This window comes from Cylas formicarius, unplaced genomic scaffold (assembly GCF_029955315.1).
Source record: "Cylas formicarius isolate icCylForm1 unplaced genomic scaffold, icCylForm1.1 PGA_scaffold_5__7_contigs__length_24384050, whole genome shotgun sequence".
Taxonomy (NCBI): Eukaryota; Metazoa; Arthropoda; class Insecta; order Coleoptera; family Brentidae; genus Cylas; species Cylas formicarius.
Window position 1 is genome coordinate 4,512,039 of NW_026844341.1, and position 19,807 is coordinate 4,531,845.

At 36.1% G+C, this 19,807-nt stretch overlaps 1 protein-coding gene across 5 annotated transcripts in view; it reads left to right on the top strand.

The window, feature by feature from the left end:
* Nucleotides 1–19,561, top strand: part of LOC132702444 (uncharacterized) — a 73,529-nt gene extending 53,968 nt beyond the window's left edge. For 2 of the 5 annotated variants that reach the window (XM_060671057.1, XM_060671055.1), the window contains exons 2-4: nucleotides 13,941–14,170; nucleotides 18,892–19,005; nucleotides 19,391–19,561. In XM_060671057.1, coding sequence (XP_060527040.1) covers nucleotides 13,989–14,170; nucleotides 18,892–19,005; nucleotides 19,391–19,559 — 465 coding nt within the window. In that variant the 5' untranslated portion in view covers nucleotides 13,941–13,988 and the 3' untranslated portion in view covers nucleotides 19,560–19,561. The other 3 variants (XM_060671053.1, XM_060671054.1, XM_060671056.1) reach the window with 3 other exon arrangements.
* The last annotated feature ends 246 nt before the right edge of the window (nucleotides 19,562–19,807 follow it).

The following is a 19,807-nucleotide window of genomic DNA, read 5'->3' on the forward strand; positions in this document are numbered from 1 at the left end:
TAAATAATTTTGCAACATTAGTAGCAAAGTGTCACAAAATTTGTTCTTGTTTAAATAGATTGCAGAATAGGTACCTACTTTTTCGCGTTCTCTACCCCTAATACCTATTGATGCGAAAATACGCGTAATGAATAAATGTTCAGGTATAACGCATAATTCCTGTAAAATTGGTTATTTCAATCTTAACGCAATATCTCAGACATTTCATATCTGATGATTCTAGTATTTATGCATAATTATTAATGTGCTCACTTATTACGCAAAATCACCAAACAGTTTCAGTAATTACGCATAATTCTTAAAATGCTTAGTTATTTTGAATACTAAAGTCCATTCAGAGCAATTGTAGAGTAGAAATAATCATTTTTTGATATATTTTGCGTTAGAATTGTAGTACGTGCCCCGCCGCATGTCCTGAGAAACGGAATATATGCCTATCGTAATAATTGAGTTATTTTTAAGCGCACCTGCAATTATAACGATTGCTGTAAATTAAAAAAAAAATTCTACTCCCTTCTGTAAAATACCTAATAATACACCGCCCAGCGTTCGGAAAACGTCTTTGCCAGGCGAGTTTCTTGTCCCCCGGATCCGAGCGCCTTCGGACATTTCCGGTGTATTATTATTATGTTTGAAAGCAATGAAGTTTTCGGGGATTTTACCGCACGGCTTGAATATTGACGTTTGGCAATTTTGACGGTCATGTCTGTGAATGAATTCTTGTTGTTTTGCAAAAATTTATCCAAAAATTAACTGTCGTAGTAAAAGTATAGTATGCAACACGTTTGGTAAACTTTTTGAGTCATTCGTTTATTCAACACTCGTTCCGCTCGTACCGAATAAACTCGTGAGTCAAATATTATTAAATTAATTAAAGCTACGACCACAGAAGTTTATATACATTTGTTCTAAATAAATTAGAACCAATATTAAATACATCTGTATCTATGCCATTTTGAAAAACACAATTTTTAAAAGTCCGAGAACATCTTAATGTTGGAAAGTTAAAAAAGTAATTCCACCTAAAAATCTCGTTCGCACCTGATGTAGATTAGCATTGAAGCTTAAATAATTTATACAAAAAGAAGAATCCACAAGATTATTTACAATTTGGAAAAGAAATCAACGTCCTAACTGTTTCTTCGAGTTTCAAGCGATCTCGCGGGCGTCCAAGCACCACCACCACGCCACCAGATGGGCCCGTTGTGCCTCCAGGACGCTCTAGAGGGCGTCCAGAATGCCGCCCCTCCTATAGAAGGTCAGCAACTTCTTTAGCCCAATACCATGCATTGAGTCCGGATCGATCAGGGCCGTTCCGAAGACTCCCAATCTTGCCCATGTCAAGGCAGGGCACTCGGTGAGCAGATGATACGGGGTCTCCTCCCCTTCCATGCACCACCTACACTCCGGGTCGTCTCCAATGCCTAGCAAGCAAAGATGCCTCCTAAGCCTGCAATGTCCTGTGTAGGCCCCTGTTAGTGCTCTACACTCCCTTCTGGTCAGTCTAAGCAGCTCCCTGGTCCGAGGAAGGGCGGGCCCATCCATCATAAGCCTCGCCTGCCTCATTCCCGGAGCAACTCTCCAGCCCCCCGCGGCCCGGTCTCTCGCCCAGGCTTCAAGAGCTCCGCGCCTCACACACGGGGCGATCCCCAAGCGGGGCTCTGGCCCTATATGCCTATGCGAGGAGCTCTCCCTGGCTAAGGCGTCCGCTGCCTCATTGCCCCGGATACCGGTGTGACCCGGGACCCAGACCAACGTGACCTTTCTCTCCTCAGCCACCCTCCTCAGTACCCCTTTGCACTCCCTTATCAACAAGGAGCGCGTACGCACTGACTTCAGCGTCATGAGTGCAGCCCTACTATCCGTGCAGAAGAAGACTCTCCTGCTTCCGTAGTTGAGCCGAAGCACCTCTCTGGCCGCCATCAATAAAGCGAAAATTTCCGCCTGAAACACATTGCAGTACTGACCCAGAGGGACCGACAAGCTTGATCCCGTTGTCTCGCAGTACGCTCCAGCTTCGGCCAGATCTCCCATTCTGGTCCCGGCCGTGTACCAGACAAGTCCATCCCAGGAGCCGACTCTGCCCTCTCTCCAATCTTCCCTTGATGGAAGGAGAAAGGTACCGGACACCATTATATCCATATATCCGACGCACCTCACTAAGAAAGGCCGCTTAAAACTAAACTACATACTGAATACTATTGGGAATAATACCGCCTGGTACATCGGTGAGTTCACTTCTCTTAAAGTCTCTTCTTAACATCGAAAATAATTATTTTAGCTTTTCCACTTTTTTCTTGCTTTTTTTTTCCGCTGCAACTCCTTTCGGCTCTGAGTGAATCAAATAGGAAGCTCAGACCTGTTTATAGTCTTAGTTGGTAATAATTCAATTATAAAATCATATATACAACTATAAAACACAGACACATCCTGGTATAATTTGTTAGCGATGAAAGTTTCTTAGACTAAGACTAACATTTACGATGTGAAGTGATATTAAGACCAATGGTTACTTCAATAGCAGGAAACTATATACTGTACTAATACTAGGGTATGGTGACTCTTACTTACAGTGAAAGGAATATTGCGAATAATAATTAAATCTAATAAATTGTTGTTATTATTTTTTATATTATTGTGTTGTTTAAGTTCCAGCGAATAAAAATAGTCGCAGAAGAGAGTACTGCGAGGAAGGGCAGTGGCAAGTGTTGAAGTTGCTTTCGGACTCATTGTCTTTGGAAGGTGGTGTAGAAGTGTATTTTCAAGTGAAAATTATTAGAGAGAAGAGAAATATAAGGTGACTTAAATCCGGGTTCAGTAACTCGGGTTGAGTTACTCGACCATCAGTCCAAAAAACAAAAGTATCCTCAACGTAGCATTTCAACGTAACAAACAAGGCAGTATACAGAGTAATCTTACCAGTTTCGATCGTTGATCTAACTTTCTGATTTTGGGCTTGATATCCTCCTTACAAACGCTTGTTAATTTTTCAAACAAACTCAATACTATTTAAAAATCTCCTGGATTCCTTTTGGTTCGAACCTGCTGACGTTTCGCAAACATCCTGTTGGCTTTTTCGCAGCTTAACTGAAACTGGCTCGCATTCTGCTCTGCACCTGCTTATAACTTCTTAAGACCATAAGTCCGAAAGCAGCCACTGTGGTCCTTCCTTACATTCAAAACATCTCAGACCACATACCAAAATTTCTTAAGAAATACAACTTCAAAACCAGATTTACCACTTCGTTCTGTCAAAAAAAAAAAATTCCGTTTGAGGTACCAGGAGTTTGCAGCATTCCATGCATATGCGGCAAAGAATACATTGGAGAGACTGGACGCAAAATATAGACTAGGTTCAAAGAACATGAAAGAGTATTTAAGACTATGCAATATGGGAATTAGTCATGTGTGTCGTTGCCTTCGCACTCATTGTCTTTGGAAGGTTGCTTATAAGCAATCACACACATGTACCTGAATAAAGTCAAGAATGCCCTCTAGTATTCTGATGGCACACACTAAAAATATCATTTGTTGCCATTATTAAACAATATTTAACGTTATCATAATTTTCAAATAAGTAGATAAGTTTAAATCGGAAAGCCGTTGTGCGACTGCAGTTTGTTTCCAAGTTGACCGCAGTTTGGCAGCAATATTTTTGCGGGGTGCTTCTGCAGAGAAGTTTGTTAGAATATTTTCAAGTTAACATTTCTATCCTGTTGCTTCGTCTACTCTGGTTCTCAGCTCAGAGAGCTTCATTCGGTATTGTTTTTGTTGTTGTTTTATCGATATCCTTCACCGTGACATTCTATTTTGAAATAGTTCGGCAGGCACGACACGCGCTGTTCTCGCGTTTCCAAGCTTCTACAATGAGCTTGGTTTCTTAACCTCCGAAGCTTCGCCTAGTTTGCATTTAATAGCAGCGCCGCGCAGAATGCACGGAAAGCCGTTTACGTGCTGTAACCCTCCTTCTCAATAATTTTTACCAAACTTCTGGATTCCTGCTGCGTCGAACTTGCTAACCTTTCGCCAGTCATCCTGTTGGCTTCTTCAGAGCATACCTGAAACTGGCTCGGATTTTACTCTGGATCTACTTATATATTATTCAAAGGGTGCGGAGCTAACAGAAGGGCATAAAAATCGTCTCGGATGACTGATTCCCATATTGGTGTCAGGAAAAGACCTAAGTTGCGGTTAAGATTGTTAAGTTGGGATTTTTCGTTGGTAGAAGAATTGATTATATGCAAGAATTTAAGTTTTATCAAATAAAATTTTATGTTCGTTTTCGTAATTGTGTTCGGAACTGCTAATGAGTTTACTTGTCTTAGTTTTAAGGCTCTTTTATGTTCTTTGAGCCTAGTTGATATTTTTCGTCCTTTCTCTCCAATGTATCCTTTGCGTCTTTGACGAATCCAAGATGCTGAGAGCTTTTTGGACAAGTGGTGATTTTGACGTTATATTTCTTTAGAACTTTTGATATGTATTTTGTGATGTATTGAGTGTAAAGAAGGACAACAGTGGCAAGTGTGGGATTGCTTTCGGCTTCGTTGCTATTGGAAGTTTGTGGTGAAGTGTATTTTGTGATGGAATATATTTAATGGGGAAACTATTAGAGAGAAGAGCAGAGGTAAGGTGTTCTAGTTCTGTTTTCAGTAACTCAGGCTGAGATACTTTTAGGGCTCTGTAAACAAGAGAGTTGATAACCGATGATTTTTAGGACGGATGGTGATGTGACAATGCATTAAGGTATGTCTGTATGTGTAGGTTTTCTGTAAACACAATGTTAGGTCTGATTTTTCTATTGATTTGAATATCTAAGAAGGGGAGGTTATTATAAGTTTCTAATTCTATGGTAAGGTAATAGTTAGGGTGTATAATGTCTAAAAAAATCTACTAGGGATTCTTAACCATGAGGCCAAATAACAAATGTATCATAGATGTAAAGTTTTCATAATTTTGGGCTTAGAAAGAAGGTGTCGAGAGCTTTCTTCCCAAAGTCTTCCATAAATATATTTGTGATGACTGGTGATATTGGAGAACCCATAGCTGTTCTCGACATCTGTTCAAAAATTTGGCCGTTATAATAAAAAATATGTTCCAGACAAGCATTTTTCAATTAAGCTGAGAAGGTTTGGTTCCAGATTCTCGGATTTTAATATATCTGAAATGATGGTGAGAGTTTCAGGAAAAATGTGCATCCAATGTAATGCTTTTTATTTGTTCGATGAAGTGAAAAGAATTAAATACGGAACTGTCAGTTTTCCTTGTAAAGGGTTTTAATAAGGAAGCTAGATATTTTGCTAGAGAATATGTTGGAGAACCAATGGTGCTGACAATAGGTTGAAGGGGTAGTCCTGGTTTGTGAATCTTTGGAAGTCCCTAGAGACGAGGAATTTTTGAGTTATTGGGGGTGACAGATTTTTTTACGGAATCTCATAGAGAAGAAGCCTTAGGGCAATGCGTTCAGGCTTTGCAATATTTGATTTAGGGGGTTTTGATTTTTTTTAAGGATTTTTGCGGTTTCAAATCGAATTTCATTAGCTGTTTGAGATTATAGTTTTCCTCTTTGGGATAATACGTGGGACAAGGACAAAGTTGAATTCTTTTGAAAGAACTGATTTTTCCTTTTCCGAAAGTTGGTGCGAGATACATTTATTTCAGTATTTGGTAGTTGAGACGAGTTTGATGGTTTCCCTAGTGTTGACGTTAGTTTCTCAAATTTCCGAATGTGATTCTGATGAATCATGTTTGACAAGATAAAATGAATTGATTTCCTCTTTTGGGATAACACGTGGGCAAGGACAAAGTTGAACCCTTTTGAAAGAACTGATTTTTTCGTTTCCGAAAGTGGGTGCGAGATACATTTGTCATAGTATTTGGTAGTTGAGAAAAGTTTGATGGTTTCCCTAGTGTTGACAGTATTTTTTCAAATATCCGAATGTGATTCTGGGTAGAAGATAAAACGACATTCAAAGCTTTGTCATTAATCATGTTTGAAATGGTATCGAACTCGGATGGAGACAATATGGAAGCAATTTCAAGATGTAGAGAGAGAAGAGTCTTATTGATTAGGTCTATTTCCTTATGGGTATGACTAATTCTTTCTTGAAGTAAAGCAAAACGATTTTCGAAAGATTTTATAAGCGGAAGAGGTTTTGACATGATGGTGATGATATGATGGATGATATTTTAAGAAAAGCTTCCATAAATGTATTACCGATGACTGGTGATAATGGAGAATCCATAGCTGTGCCCGACGCTTCTTCAAAGATTGAACCGTTTGGTTCTAGATTTTCGGATTACAATATATCTGAAATGATGTTGAGAATTTCAGGAAACTAATCAGAATATGTTATGTATCTAATGTATTGCTTTTTTATGGTTCAATGTTCAATTGTTCAGTTAGGCTCTGAAGAAGGCAACAGGATAATTCGCGAAACGTTTGCAAGTTCGACTCAACAAAATCCGACGCAGAAGGAATATAAAGTTTTGTAAAAAGTATTACAGTAGCCTGTGGAAGTTTCCTTGAAAAATTAACATGCCTCGCTTTGAACTTTAAAAAGGGCCTATTTTTTTTTCTCTTAAAACCCTCACGCTCGCATAGAAATTAAGACCAGCGGCAGCTAAACGGGACGATTTCGATTTTCACAATAATGACAAGCGAATTCAAACATAATCAATGTAAAGTGCGCGTCCCATGTTCCCCGTCGACCGACCGACGTAATGAAATTTTCAATTCGACCTGCGAAATTAATAAACGAAAAGCCATATTTTCACGCCCGGCTGTAAATTGTCGCCTATCGTCGGGGTAATACATCGAAGGCCACACCTTTTTTAGGGCCCTTAATTTAAGGCATTTCATTTCGGGTAATTTATCGCCCCGGCACGTCGTTCCGTGGCGAATTTATGCGTTAACTATAATTTGATTGTGCTGTGTTTTTCGCTAAAATTGCGCTTGCCGTGTCTCGTGTACCTTTTTGTAGTCTATTTCAACAAGGTGTAGAGTAATAAAACCATTGCAAGATTCTTCCTTTTATCGAGTGCCGGTAGTACCACCCTGGGGTTTGGGCCAATTTATGAGTGTTGCCTATTGTTATGTATACCAAAAGTGTCATTTTATCACATCACTTTCATTTCCCACGGTTCATGGCCACTTAGGATATTTCCGGGATATTACCGCACGCAGCAATCGGATGTTTTCGGAAATATTACCGCACGGCTTCAATTGTGACTGTTGTCAATTCTGACGGTTATGTCAGTGAATGAATCCATTAATCAATCCAGGAATAAGAATTTGTAGTTTACAGTTCAGTGATGACAGTTTTGCACAGGATGCTCAAAATTAATATTGACAATGTCCAAATATAGGTTAAAGGTTGGCAAAAAAAAAATTAAAATTTAATTACGTAATTGGAATACTAGTTAGGATCAATTATATGAATTTAATGAAGTACATATTTGAAACACTCTGTGGTATTAACTGATAAGAATAGAAATATTTTATTGTCAAAGCCTTCAAGCCTTGTTATTTTTTAATGGTTCTATTTTTCGTTCAGCTCGATACCTTCCTTTTGATTACATTAAGTCTTGAAATGAAAACATATTTAAACATTCAATATTTTTGTTCAAGAAGCATATACTCTTATATTTGTTTGAAAATTTCCATTTTCAACAATGTAAAAATTAAAATAAATTTATAAAGTGCGTCATATTGTTTATTTATAAATATATCATACTTTTGGAAACGCCCTCGTATATAGACATGCTGCACGCGGAACAAACATACAATCAGAGATCCCTCGTAACCCAACAAATCAATGATACATCAGCCGTACGACACAGAGTGCTGGTCTTATATTTTAATTCTGTAAACTTTGCCCAGGGGATACAAATAATTTGACGGGAGAACGATTTAAAACTGGAACGACTAATGAAACGCCACTATTTATGCAGGTCTGTAAAGGAGGGTAAACTGCGTCTCGATAAGATACTCGTCAAAAGAAAAGAATTTGATTTTAAAAAAGTAAAAATTGCAGGGTGGACCAAATGGACCACTTTTCAAAGAAAAAAGAAATCAAAATCAAATCGACAGATTTGACAAGAATGTACAGCCTTAAGTTGAGGGCCAGCGATATTCCAAACACCCTGCAATATGAAAGAATTTGGTTTATAAGTATACGGATTCTTAAAAGAAACCCTAATACTGCCTTTCTCTTTTCCCTCTTTTGTAAATGGTACCAGTTGGCCATTACTTTAGGTTGAAACATTAGGCAAAATAAGATTGACTTTTGAAGGATCTATCCAACAAAAAGAAAATCAAAATCTAACCATAAACAAAGATTTTACGATGGTTTATATTTCTTAATACTGTTTCTTGAACAGAAACAACGGTAACTGTATTGTATTTTATGCAGGAGAGTACCGTTTTTCACAAAACTGTTTTGTTTTTTCAAAAACGGGACCGACCCGTCATGGAAAAAATGTAAATAAAACTGAAATGAACCAATAATTTTATAAAATAACATAGTTCTTTCAAATGGAGCTCTCTTGATAACAAACACTTTTTTAACGACGCTAACGAAAAGCTCACACCAGCAAATCCATTCTTACAAAAATAAAAATTTCAATAGGAGTGTTTTCTTCTCAGCATCGCCACTCAAATGCTGTACATTTTTGACCCGTTATTGATTTGATTTGATTATTGATTCACATGACCCCGTCTACTGATATACCGCACGCAGACCAGCATTCTAATTCAATATTGACGTTGCTGATTAGGCGGCTGATGAGATCGGTATACATATCCGACATTAGGAGTTACGGTAAAACCAAACCTGTGGTCGGAAATTGAATCGTATGTATCTACGAAGCCGGTGAAACAGATAATACACTAAGATAATCCCAGCAAGAAAACAAAATGGTAGGTACATAGGAACAAAATTTAACAATATTAAAAAGTGCATCCGTTTCGTTTTACAACCTATTTCTGGAATTTGCAGAAAGCGTCGCTCATGCTCGTATTATTTCACACCTACGCGCTACTTGCGTCCGACAACCCACGCGAGCGAGACAAAAGGGGTTTGTATCTGCCACTGTTTTATCCATTTGGAGGAACATTCAAGGTATTTGGGATTAATAATTTAATTCAATTGACATCACGAAATTAAAATATAACCAATTAGTGATGTAGTAATGATAATGATATTAAATTGAATATCCTGCGTGCGATAAAAATATAGAAGGTGAGTCACAAGTATTTCTACATTTCCTTTTTAAGTTGGTATATCAGGTGTATTATTTCATTATTATAGTTTGGTTAGTCCCATTCGGTTCCTTTAATAGATATTTTGATCAATTGAAAAACAGAGAGATGTAACGTCATTTTGAACACTGTAACAACAATTACCTGTATGATAACAGAAACCACAGGAATACTCCTTTCTAAATTGAGATTTTTTTCAAATTTTCAAATTTTAACCAATTGTGAATTTTGTATTGTATTGAAAGTAAACGAAAGCGCAAGAATAATTGCTTCTAGGACAATATTTTTGTTTACTATTAGCCTATTGAAGCTTTAATCTGCATCTGGTGCGGTGTCTAATTTGTGCAGATTTAAAGAGAATACACTAGTTTTTTTTATGCAATCACCAAGTGCAGAATCCAACCGTTGCAAACCGCTGGTTTCAGAGTTCCTTACCCCTTTTGACGTTGTCAAAGTTGGTCAATATGTATGCTAACTAGAAAGAAAACTGGGGTTTCATGGATTTTTCATAGAAAATGCGAAATAGCAAAAAAAACTGTAATTCGTTGATAAATTTTGGTCAGCCTGTAAGTGAGAAATCAATTTTCAATACTACACAACTGATCGCCACTAGTTAAAAATTGTAGATGACGCCTCCGGTTTAATATAATGTCCCATCTTTTGAAATGTTGAATTAATTAAGATATCTAAGCAACTGTATAATATACTGGGCGTTCTCTTTAAAATAAACAAGTTCTCTGCGATACCCTAGATATGATCATCTATTTTCGTTGCATGCACTGGGTGATGCATTGCCGAACGGAACATAGGAAATGCCAAGTAAATTTTTAGGTGCCCAAATATAGGCTCTAATCTACATTTTACACAAAATTGTAATATAACTTTTTCTGCTCCCGTCCGTAAATGGTAAAATGTAATTACTCACCGAACTAACGTGCCTTTACCACATCAGTTTCGTTTCCCATGGATCCGAGCCACTTCATTTCCGAGATTTTAAGGCACGGGCTTGGGAGCAATCGGATATTTTCGGAGATATTTCCCACGCTTTGAATTGTGACGTTTGTCGATTCTGACGGACATGCCAGTCAATGTATTCTTGTTGTTTTGCGAAAATGTACCTAAAAACTAACGGTCGTAGAAAAAGTATATCTTCCGCTGCGCTCCGCTCGTGTCAAATAAACTCGTGAGTTAAATATCGCACTTGTTGCATAATATACTATTTTTAAGGGGTCGGTATGATTAACCCATGTGTTGAGTTTGAATAAATTTTAATAAACCAATCTTCAGTTATTGAATTAAACATGTTGGCAAAATTAGAAAATTTGTATGGCTTAGGTAAAATACATTTTAACATTGGCAACACGAAAATTCGTAACAGTAAAAATATTTTTAATTGTGATTTTTATACTTTATTAAACGCGCTTTAATTAAAACTAAATATGCGCTATTCGATTGAAGAGAAAGTCTTATTGTCTGAAATATTTTCAGTTTATTTTCCTGCTACAACTGTTCGAGTCCTCAGGCACATAGGTAATAAATAACCGCAAATTTTCAGCTGAAAATGTCGATAATAGAGCAGAATAAATGTACAATAGAGATTTGAACATTTTACTGCACGTGGAGGAAAACAAAATGATTAGTACGGGGATTCTTAGACAAAGTGTCAATAAACATCAGACCACAGTTTTGCGCATTTAAAAAAAAGAAAATGTTTTTCCTATAAATACGAAAAGCACAAAGAGCTCCAAGAAGGCGATGAAGAAAGAAGAGTAGCATTTTGTTTTGAAATAATAGGGATTTTTTCACAAATATTTGTTTCATTCATAAATGTACATTCATTTTCAACAACGAATCAAATGTTCAAAACTGTCGCTATTCAAGCCAATATCCTCAATACATAAATGTTATGGTGGGAATTCGGGGACATCATATTATTGTGCCATTTTTTATGGATTATAACCTCAAAGCAGAAAGTTTCCTGCTGTGTGGTTACTTGAAAAGTGTTATATATAAAAATGTTAAATTTGAAAATCTTAAACAGTAACAAAACGTTATTTCCTTAGAATGTCACATGTGAAATTTCAAGATCGTTTAAGATATTGTTTAACTGTTAATTTAGTGTTGTCTGAACATTTGCTTAAAAACATTTACTAGAAAAATATTTATTTTAGCAATGTTTTGTAACCGTATTTTGATTATAATTATCAATTATTTTTAGTAATAGAGTTGCGGGTCAAATTTAGAGTAGTTCGTTGAAGCTTTTTTGTTGCCACTTTAAGTGGCAAGGAGGTCTTAAGAACCGAGCATGAGTAAGAAGGTAACAACAACAAATGATATACCTACATAGTTTATTTTGAATGTGTGAATTCAAATGTCTTTATTGTAAACCAACCTTTATTTGATATGTCATTGCAATTTTGTCATCACATTTAATTCAACAGTAAAAATTATTCAAACTCGGCACAAAATGTACAGGGGAGCCAATATTTCGTCACCTAAAAATTGACATGGGATGCATCGCCCGGTATAAATTTTTTCTTTCGATAAAAATGATAAGTGTGAGATACTCATTTTCAACGGTTAGCTGGTTATTTCATATTTTGAATTAAAAGTCAATGAATTTTTGTATTTTTTAATATGGTACCCTGTTTGTAAATATGAACATGAAATTTATGACGTACTAATCAATGCAAGAAAAAATTTTGAACTCAGGAGACAATTATTAGATTAATTGGTTCTATTGAACAATATTTTTGTTTGTTGATTAGCGTATTGCGTGTGATCTGGTCTCTAGTCTGTACATACCTTCCACAATTTCTTAACTCGTTGGAGTTAATAAAAAGAAACAAACAAACAAACTTGGTCAAAACCTAGATAGAATCTTGGGGCTTAATTGACTTTTTATGAAAAATACGAAAAAAAAAATCTATTGGGATTGCGTTTAGGGAAATCAAAAATGAAATAATATACTGGGTGTTACTGAGATATTTATGCCATACCGTGCATATTATCCACCATTTTCATTGCACGTTACACGTAAACAGAAAAACCTAATCTAATAGTTTTTTCGATATTTTTAATTTTCTAAAAAAATACTAGTTTTCACAATTGCAAAAAAATTTCTATGGCACCATTATTTTTCACATAGTCTTAGACAGAAGATGGGTAAATTTAAAAAAATAGGTAATAAAAGTTGTAGGTTTTTGTAAGATCTTTCACAAAAAATAATAATATATATTCGTTTATTTTGAACACTCTGTAGCATCTAATTCAAATTTTCTTGCAAATATCTTTCATCTGCCAATGACGCTGGTATTAAATATAAGTGATTTTACCTTTTTTTTTGCAAGTGTGCAAAGTGCAAAATAGTATTTTCTTAGAAAAAATATTAGAAAGAAAACCATTAGATTGGAATTTATAAAAGAGTTGAAGAAGTTAAATTTTACATTTTCCATTTCCATTCTCATAAATTGTGAAACCAGATGGAGTTCGCTGGTGGCAAGTCAGTCTCAAATTTATGAGTTGATAAGTTTAATCATCATGAAATTCGTACGTGTAAGAGGGAGTAACCAGAACAATAAAACTTTAAGTTGAAAATGTATAATACATATATTTATTTATTTTAATGAATAATTATTAAGATCTAGCGAACGGTGATCGGGCCATCAGCGAGGTGACACGGTTCGCATCTGAAACTAAAAAAATATATCAAAGATTATTAAGATTCACGAAACAAACTTAATATTACTTAATATCATTAGACATCAGACAGATATATCTTGCATAAAATCTGGAACTGCGTTTGGGTTGGTACTAAGGGCAGAACACACATAGTACCTATTTCAATCTTTAGTACTGGTTATTCCGATCGTGCAATGGATACTAAGGGCAGAGACACGCGAAGTATCCTGTCGCAAATAATCACCGGCAGAGACATGCGACAGTGCAATAAAGAACAGGTCATAATATACTGAAGGGCAGAGATGCGCATCAGAATATTGGTACTAAGGGTAGAAACACGCATAGTACCTCTTTCATTCACTAGTGCTGATTATTCCGATCGTGCAATGGATACTAAGGGCAGAGACACGCGAAGTATCCTGTCGCAAATAACCACACCGGCACTGAAGGGCAGAGACACGCGACAGTGCAATAAACAAGGGCAGAGACACTCGACAGTAGCCCCGACTTTCAACAAGCAAAGGAACAACGTTTAAAATAGTTCAAAGAGAGAACACGCTAATATTTAACCAAATTCCTTGGGTATATTTTATAAAATAAAAACGAAACCGATCGATAATTAAATCATTTGGTACTTTGCTATTTTGGCCAATAAAATGCAACTACTGCTGTAGCTTAAAAAAATATATGCGTCTTACATACGGAATCAATTGCAAGAGCTAGTAATCTTGCGAGAGTGTCTTTAGGTCTTCCGAATCAAAGGCACATTTTGCGTGTATCATGCCAAACCTTTGAGACTGTAGTTGCTATAATTTTCAATAAAACAATTGCAGCAGCTTGAGAAACAAAATTACCAAGGATGGAGATATAGATCGTTTTGCATTGGTTCCCATCTAATTTTAAAGGCGTTCTAAACGTTGTCTTACTTTCTGCGATCTATGAAGATTAACAATCTATCAACAGTATTCTCAGTAGTCACTAAAAATTTTTTTCCTTACAGTTCGTGCTAAGCTTTGCTATACCTGTAAAGTTCGCGCCCAAAAGAGAGATGGGTATCGGCTGGAACTTCCAATGGCAGTACGCGCTACCGAGAAATACCACCATGGTGGAAACTTATCCACCCACCGTTTCAAGATCCGACAGAGCTTTAAAGGAAGCACAAGGAAACAATATCGATAACACAAGCGACCGGGCGATGTTTTACAATGTCGTCGAGAGCATGCTCAACAAGTTAGTTTAATATTTATACAACGGCTCTGAGTACTCTACAAAAGTTGCCAAGTAATTTCCGAATTCACTGGACAATTTAAGCAGTATTGGCATTTCTGACAATCGGATTTTCTTAAAATGATCATATTCCTTTCACCATCATTCCGTTGACTTCTTGAGAGCTTAACTGAAACTGATTTGCAGTCTAATGTGTACCTGCTTATATACTGTGGGAAGGGGGCGAATCTAAAGGAGGGGCAACAAGAAAAATTCATTACATGCAAGAATTTTAGTTTCATCCAATAAGATTTGATGTCCCGTTTCATGATTGTATTGAGCAACTGCTGATGAGTATATTTGTCGTAATTTTAAGGCACTCTCATGTTCTTTTATTATTTTAGCTTTTTTGTACTATTTGTTCAATGTATTTTTCTACTCCCGTCTGTAAAACACCTAATTACCCACCGATCTAGCGTGCGGGAAGCGTCACTTTTCCACGTCAGTTTCGTTTCCCATGAATCCCAGCTACTTCGGACATTTCCGGGAGATGTTATCGAAGATTTTCCCGTACGGTTTGAATTTTGACGTTTGTCAATTCTAATGATCATACCAGTGACTGTATTCTTGCTGTTTTGGAAAAAATGTACCCAAAAACTAATACACATTTTCGGGATTTTAACGCACGGATTTGGGAGCAATTGTAGAGCGGTCGTAGAAAAAGTATAGTATGCAACACGTTCGGTAAACTTTTTAACTCACTCGTTAATTAAAAACTCGTTTCGCAGCGCTCCGCTAGTGTCAAATAAACTCGTGAGTCAAATGCCGTTTGCAGCACTTGTTGGATAATATACTATTTTCGCCGCATATGTATTGAATGCTATAAACTCCTTTCATGTCAAACGGTCTTTGACGGAACGAAGATGATTAGAGATTTTTGGACAAGTTGTAAATCTAGTGATTTGTGGTCGTGGTCGTAGTCAACCAAGAACCTATGAACCCAGTAAAAACCGAAACTCAATACCTCTAGCCAAACTTATAAATGAAGCAAATTAAAACAAAAAAAAGTTGTATTTTGGGGGGCATTTTCACTTTAGGGGACATTGTATTACTTTTCCAGAATGTACCACATAAATCGATAATTTATTGTTTAGGATACCAAGTGATATGTAAAATTTCGGTATTTATACTTACTATTTTTTACAATTCTTTTAAATGGCACAAAGTTACCTAGAATTGACATCATTGTTAAAGGAAATTTGCCGATAATGGGATATCCACCTAGATGTAGCTTTGAAACCTATAGTATGTATGTTATAAGAGCCAAATTTACCTACCAAGGGCAACATCATTTTCCACTTAATAGGAAAGCCATGAACCAATCCATTTTCGTTTATGCGCTTCAATGGTGATGCAAATTTGAATTGATTTTTTCGAAACTAAGATAGGTCTTGACAATTTGTTATCCATGAGGATACATTAGGAATGTTAATAGTATATAATGCAACAAGTGCGGTAAACGGCATGTGACTCACGAGTTTATTTCGCACGAGCGGAGCGAATGCTTAAAAATCGAGTGAGATACAGAGTTTACCAAACGTGTTGCATACTATACTTTTTCCACGAGGGTCACGAAAAAATAACAACTTAACAAATTAAAAATAATAACAGATTATCGGATTACTAAATTTCGTACCATTCAAATAAAATATTTTTTTTCTAATCCCGTCTGTAAAATACCTAATTACACACCAATCCAGCGTTTGGGAAGCGTCACTTTACCACGTCGGTTTCGTTTACCACGAATCGGAGCCACTTCGGACATTTCCGGGATTTTACCGTACGGGTTTGGGAGCAATCGGATATTTTCGCCTTGAATTTTAACGTTAGTTAATTCTGGCGGTCATATCAGTGGATATATTCGTGTTGTTTTGCGATAATATACCCAAAAACTAACGGCTGTAGAGAAAGTATAGTATGTAACACGCTAAGTCACTAGCTCCGCTCGTATCAAATAACCTCGTGAATCAAATGCCATTTGCCGCACCTGTTCTGTAGTTCCGATCGGTCCTGCTATTGTTGTCTCTTTTGAACTGTGTACGTTAGACAGAAAGAGATGTATTTTGGATATGTCATATAAAAAACGGAGTAAACACAATTTTAAAACGTTATGTTGTTTATTTAACTCTGACAATTGATCATTAAGTAGTTTATTTAAAGAAAAAGTCTGTAATTTGAGGAGAACTCATCCAAGGATAGAGCTTTTAAGAGGACTAAATTTAATTAAATTAAAATTAAAGATCGTATAATCAAGAAAAAGCAGATCCTAACCTTCAATTTTGTTTTGTTTGTAGTGATGAGACATGAATATTTATAAAATCGCACAATTGGTCTTGGCAAGATAGTAATAGAAAAACCATAAAACCACTAAAGTTCATGCGAACGGTATGTAAAATTTCTGTGGGAAACTTAAATTATAACTCTCTTTGCTTACCGACTAGTTCACTGATTTTAATTGTAGCTTATAGCACGTAGTATTTAAATTGTTGGATATATTGCATAACGTTTTTCTGTGTATTAGTTTTTGGGTACATTTTTTCCAAAACAGCACGAATACATTCACTGGTATGATCGTTAGAATTGACAAACGTCAAAATTCAAACCGTGCGGGAAAATCTTCGAAAACATCTCCCGGAAATGTCCGAAGTGGCTCGGATTCATGTAAAACGAAACCGACGTGGTATAGTGGCGCTTCCCGCACGCTAGATCAGTGTGTAATTAGGTATTTTACAGACGGGAGTAGAAAAAAGGTATTTTGTACTTTCCCTCATATAAGGCTGGAAATTTGATTATAGTGATAATACGATTGCAAAAAAAACTAATATGCAAAAATAGGATTGCAGTTATAAAAGACTGTAGGAGTAAAACAATAGGATGCAAGAACAATACCAAAATATTTTGCAAAGATTTGTGATGATGAATGGGTTTCCGGAAGTTGAAATCTAGATAAGACTAAGAGGAAAAAAAAAGCAGTGTGCAAGCTTTCTTCGGCAAGAGACTCTTATAAAATACAGACTCGTCTGGCTCCTCAGATATCGAGGTGTATTTTCATTTCACTTCTTGGACGGCAATCTAGAGGAGTGCATGTTTTCCCATCTTACATTCAAGGATTGCAAAAGAACAGTTAATTCAGTGTGAGGAAAGACTTTCATAAAATCTTCTACATTTCATCTTATTAAATTATGTATTATTTTCTTGATATGTTGTCGAAGAAAGGTTTTCCTTCAAAACCACATTATTACGATTATGGCTATAATAATATTATAATAATAAATTTATTTAGCAATTAAAAAATTAAAATCTACAGAAAGACACTAAGAACTTCGCAAATACCCCGTAAGCCTCTCTTTGAATACTCTTATTCGAAGACGCGTTTTTGATATTATCCTTCATTTCATTATAATTACTAACACCATCATGGAATAGTTTTCTGTAAACTTTTAATTTTTACCATTGAAACATTGAAGTGCTGATTGGAACGTATATTATAGTCATACAAGTTTGACTTTTTTTCCAACGATAATTTAAGATTATTTATCTTTATATCTATCACAGTTCAGTACGATTCTCATAACTCTATTTTGTTGTAATTGTAACTTATTTAAATCTTCTTTTGTACAAGATATAAGCAATGAACAAATTTACGACCAACGATGTAAAATTATACTATTATACATTTATACATTATATATTGAAAAACACCATTTTCATACCAATCTTTTCGAATATTCAACATGATTACTAAAACATAGTTGGGGATCTAAGATCACTCCCAAATATTTAATTTCGGAAACAAACTCAATTTTATTAAATTGTATATCCACTGAATACCCGAGAATTTTGACAGCTGACTTTAGAACCGATAACCATGCATTTGGTTTTGAAGCTATTTAATTTCAGTTTATTTTGGCACAACCATTTGGGTAGCTACTTTTTTGCAATCGTTTCCAGAGATTTAAATACGCATGTCATCGGCAAATAATTTAACAAATGAGTTTTTTAAAACCTGATACATTTAATTTATATAAATAATAAATAAAAGTGAGCCCCTGAGGTACACTCTATCTACTATCCCTATGACATTAATTTTAGTCTGGTGAGATCTGACAGTTAAAAAGTTGTTAATCCATGGTAGTGCAGAATATTTAATGCCATATAAACCTAATTTTCTAATAAAAGTGTTTCATTTGCAATTGCGTAATTTGTAATTTTTTGCACCGCATCAATTACGTCTATATTAGGTCACAACAGGACTGACGATTATCAGACCTCATGTTAGCAGAATATGTGGAAACCACAGAACTTTTAATATTTTTTAATGTTTTTCATAATTTTTATCTTGCTTGGATATTAAATAAATGATCAACAATATTAAAACACATATTTTTGAAAAAATTGCAACTTTCTCTACCATTATTATCACTTAATTCTTGGGATATATTGTTTGTTTAATTTGAGGGCGTGTAGCAATCTTCGAAACTCGGCTACGTCGCCCCGAAAAGCTGTTTAATTTTCTCGTCGCTATCGTTTGTTATTTACGTCAATTTTTAAAGTAAACACAAGGCCGTCGGTTTCGACGATAGCTTTTTATTAATCGCATTCCGGCTCGCCGTAAAAGGAAAAGCGGCCCCTTTGAAGTCCTAATTGCATTACGGATTCTTTTTCTTAGTTGTGTTACTTTCCAGGGAAGGAATAAACGGACGGGACTGCCTGCTGAGGACAATCTGCGAAAACGCGGAGCACAGCGCTTCAAACGATTTCAATGGTTTCTACGGGCAAATACTGCATATTCTTTTAACGTATGTCGACAGAATGTTGTAACGGGTTTACCTGAAGGGTCGTAAGAAGTTCTAGAAATTTCTAATTCTAATAATTTACTAATACCTACTCAACATTACCTGCACTAAAGTTAATGCATTATACAGAGGTGGAAAGAAACTTCCACCCCATTGACAAATACAAATACTAATGCATCCATCAATATTTCAATAGGACAAATTTGCTTCTGGGCACCAAATTTGTGGCAGGTAGTTTTCCAAGCAAAATTTCGAGCCTGTCTACCCCTCCATTAAATTCTAAAACTGTATAGCGCCTACGTGCTGCCTTTGCTTCTTGCCCTTATATTTGGTACAATTAGATTACTTCCCCCACCATTGGCTAATTGAATTTGGAAATTATTTTCAGACCCAGTTACGGGACAGACGAGCCAGACTTGGATCTTGACATCGCTTATGTCGACGCGCAAAGCGCAGGGGAATACGGGGTTGATTGTCGATCTCTGTATCCGGGTTGCGACTTAGACGGGCGAGGCTTTTTTGATTTGTTCAGCGTAGTGGATTTGCTGCCACACTAGTCGCCGACCAATATATGTATATTTTAATTTTTATTGTGTTTTTACTTGCTATTTTTGGGAAGTTGAAACCTCCAGTCACCATTCTTATTCCTAAGAGACAAAACTGAGCTGCAAAAGTTCAGACCTATATATATGCTGGTTCTCGCACCTTTACAAATGGTTAGTTAGATAGCAGGAATTTTGAATCTTCTGTAGTCTATCGCAATCCCTCCGCAGCAGTGCCGGTTGATTCACAGAGTAGCAGTAGG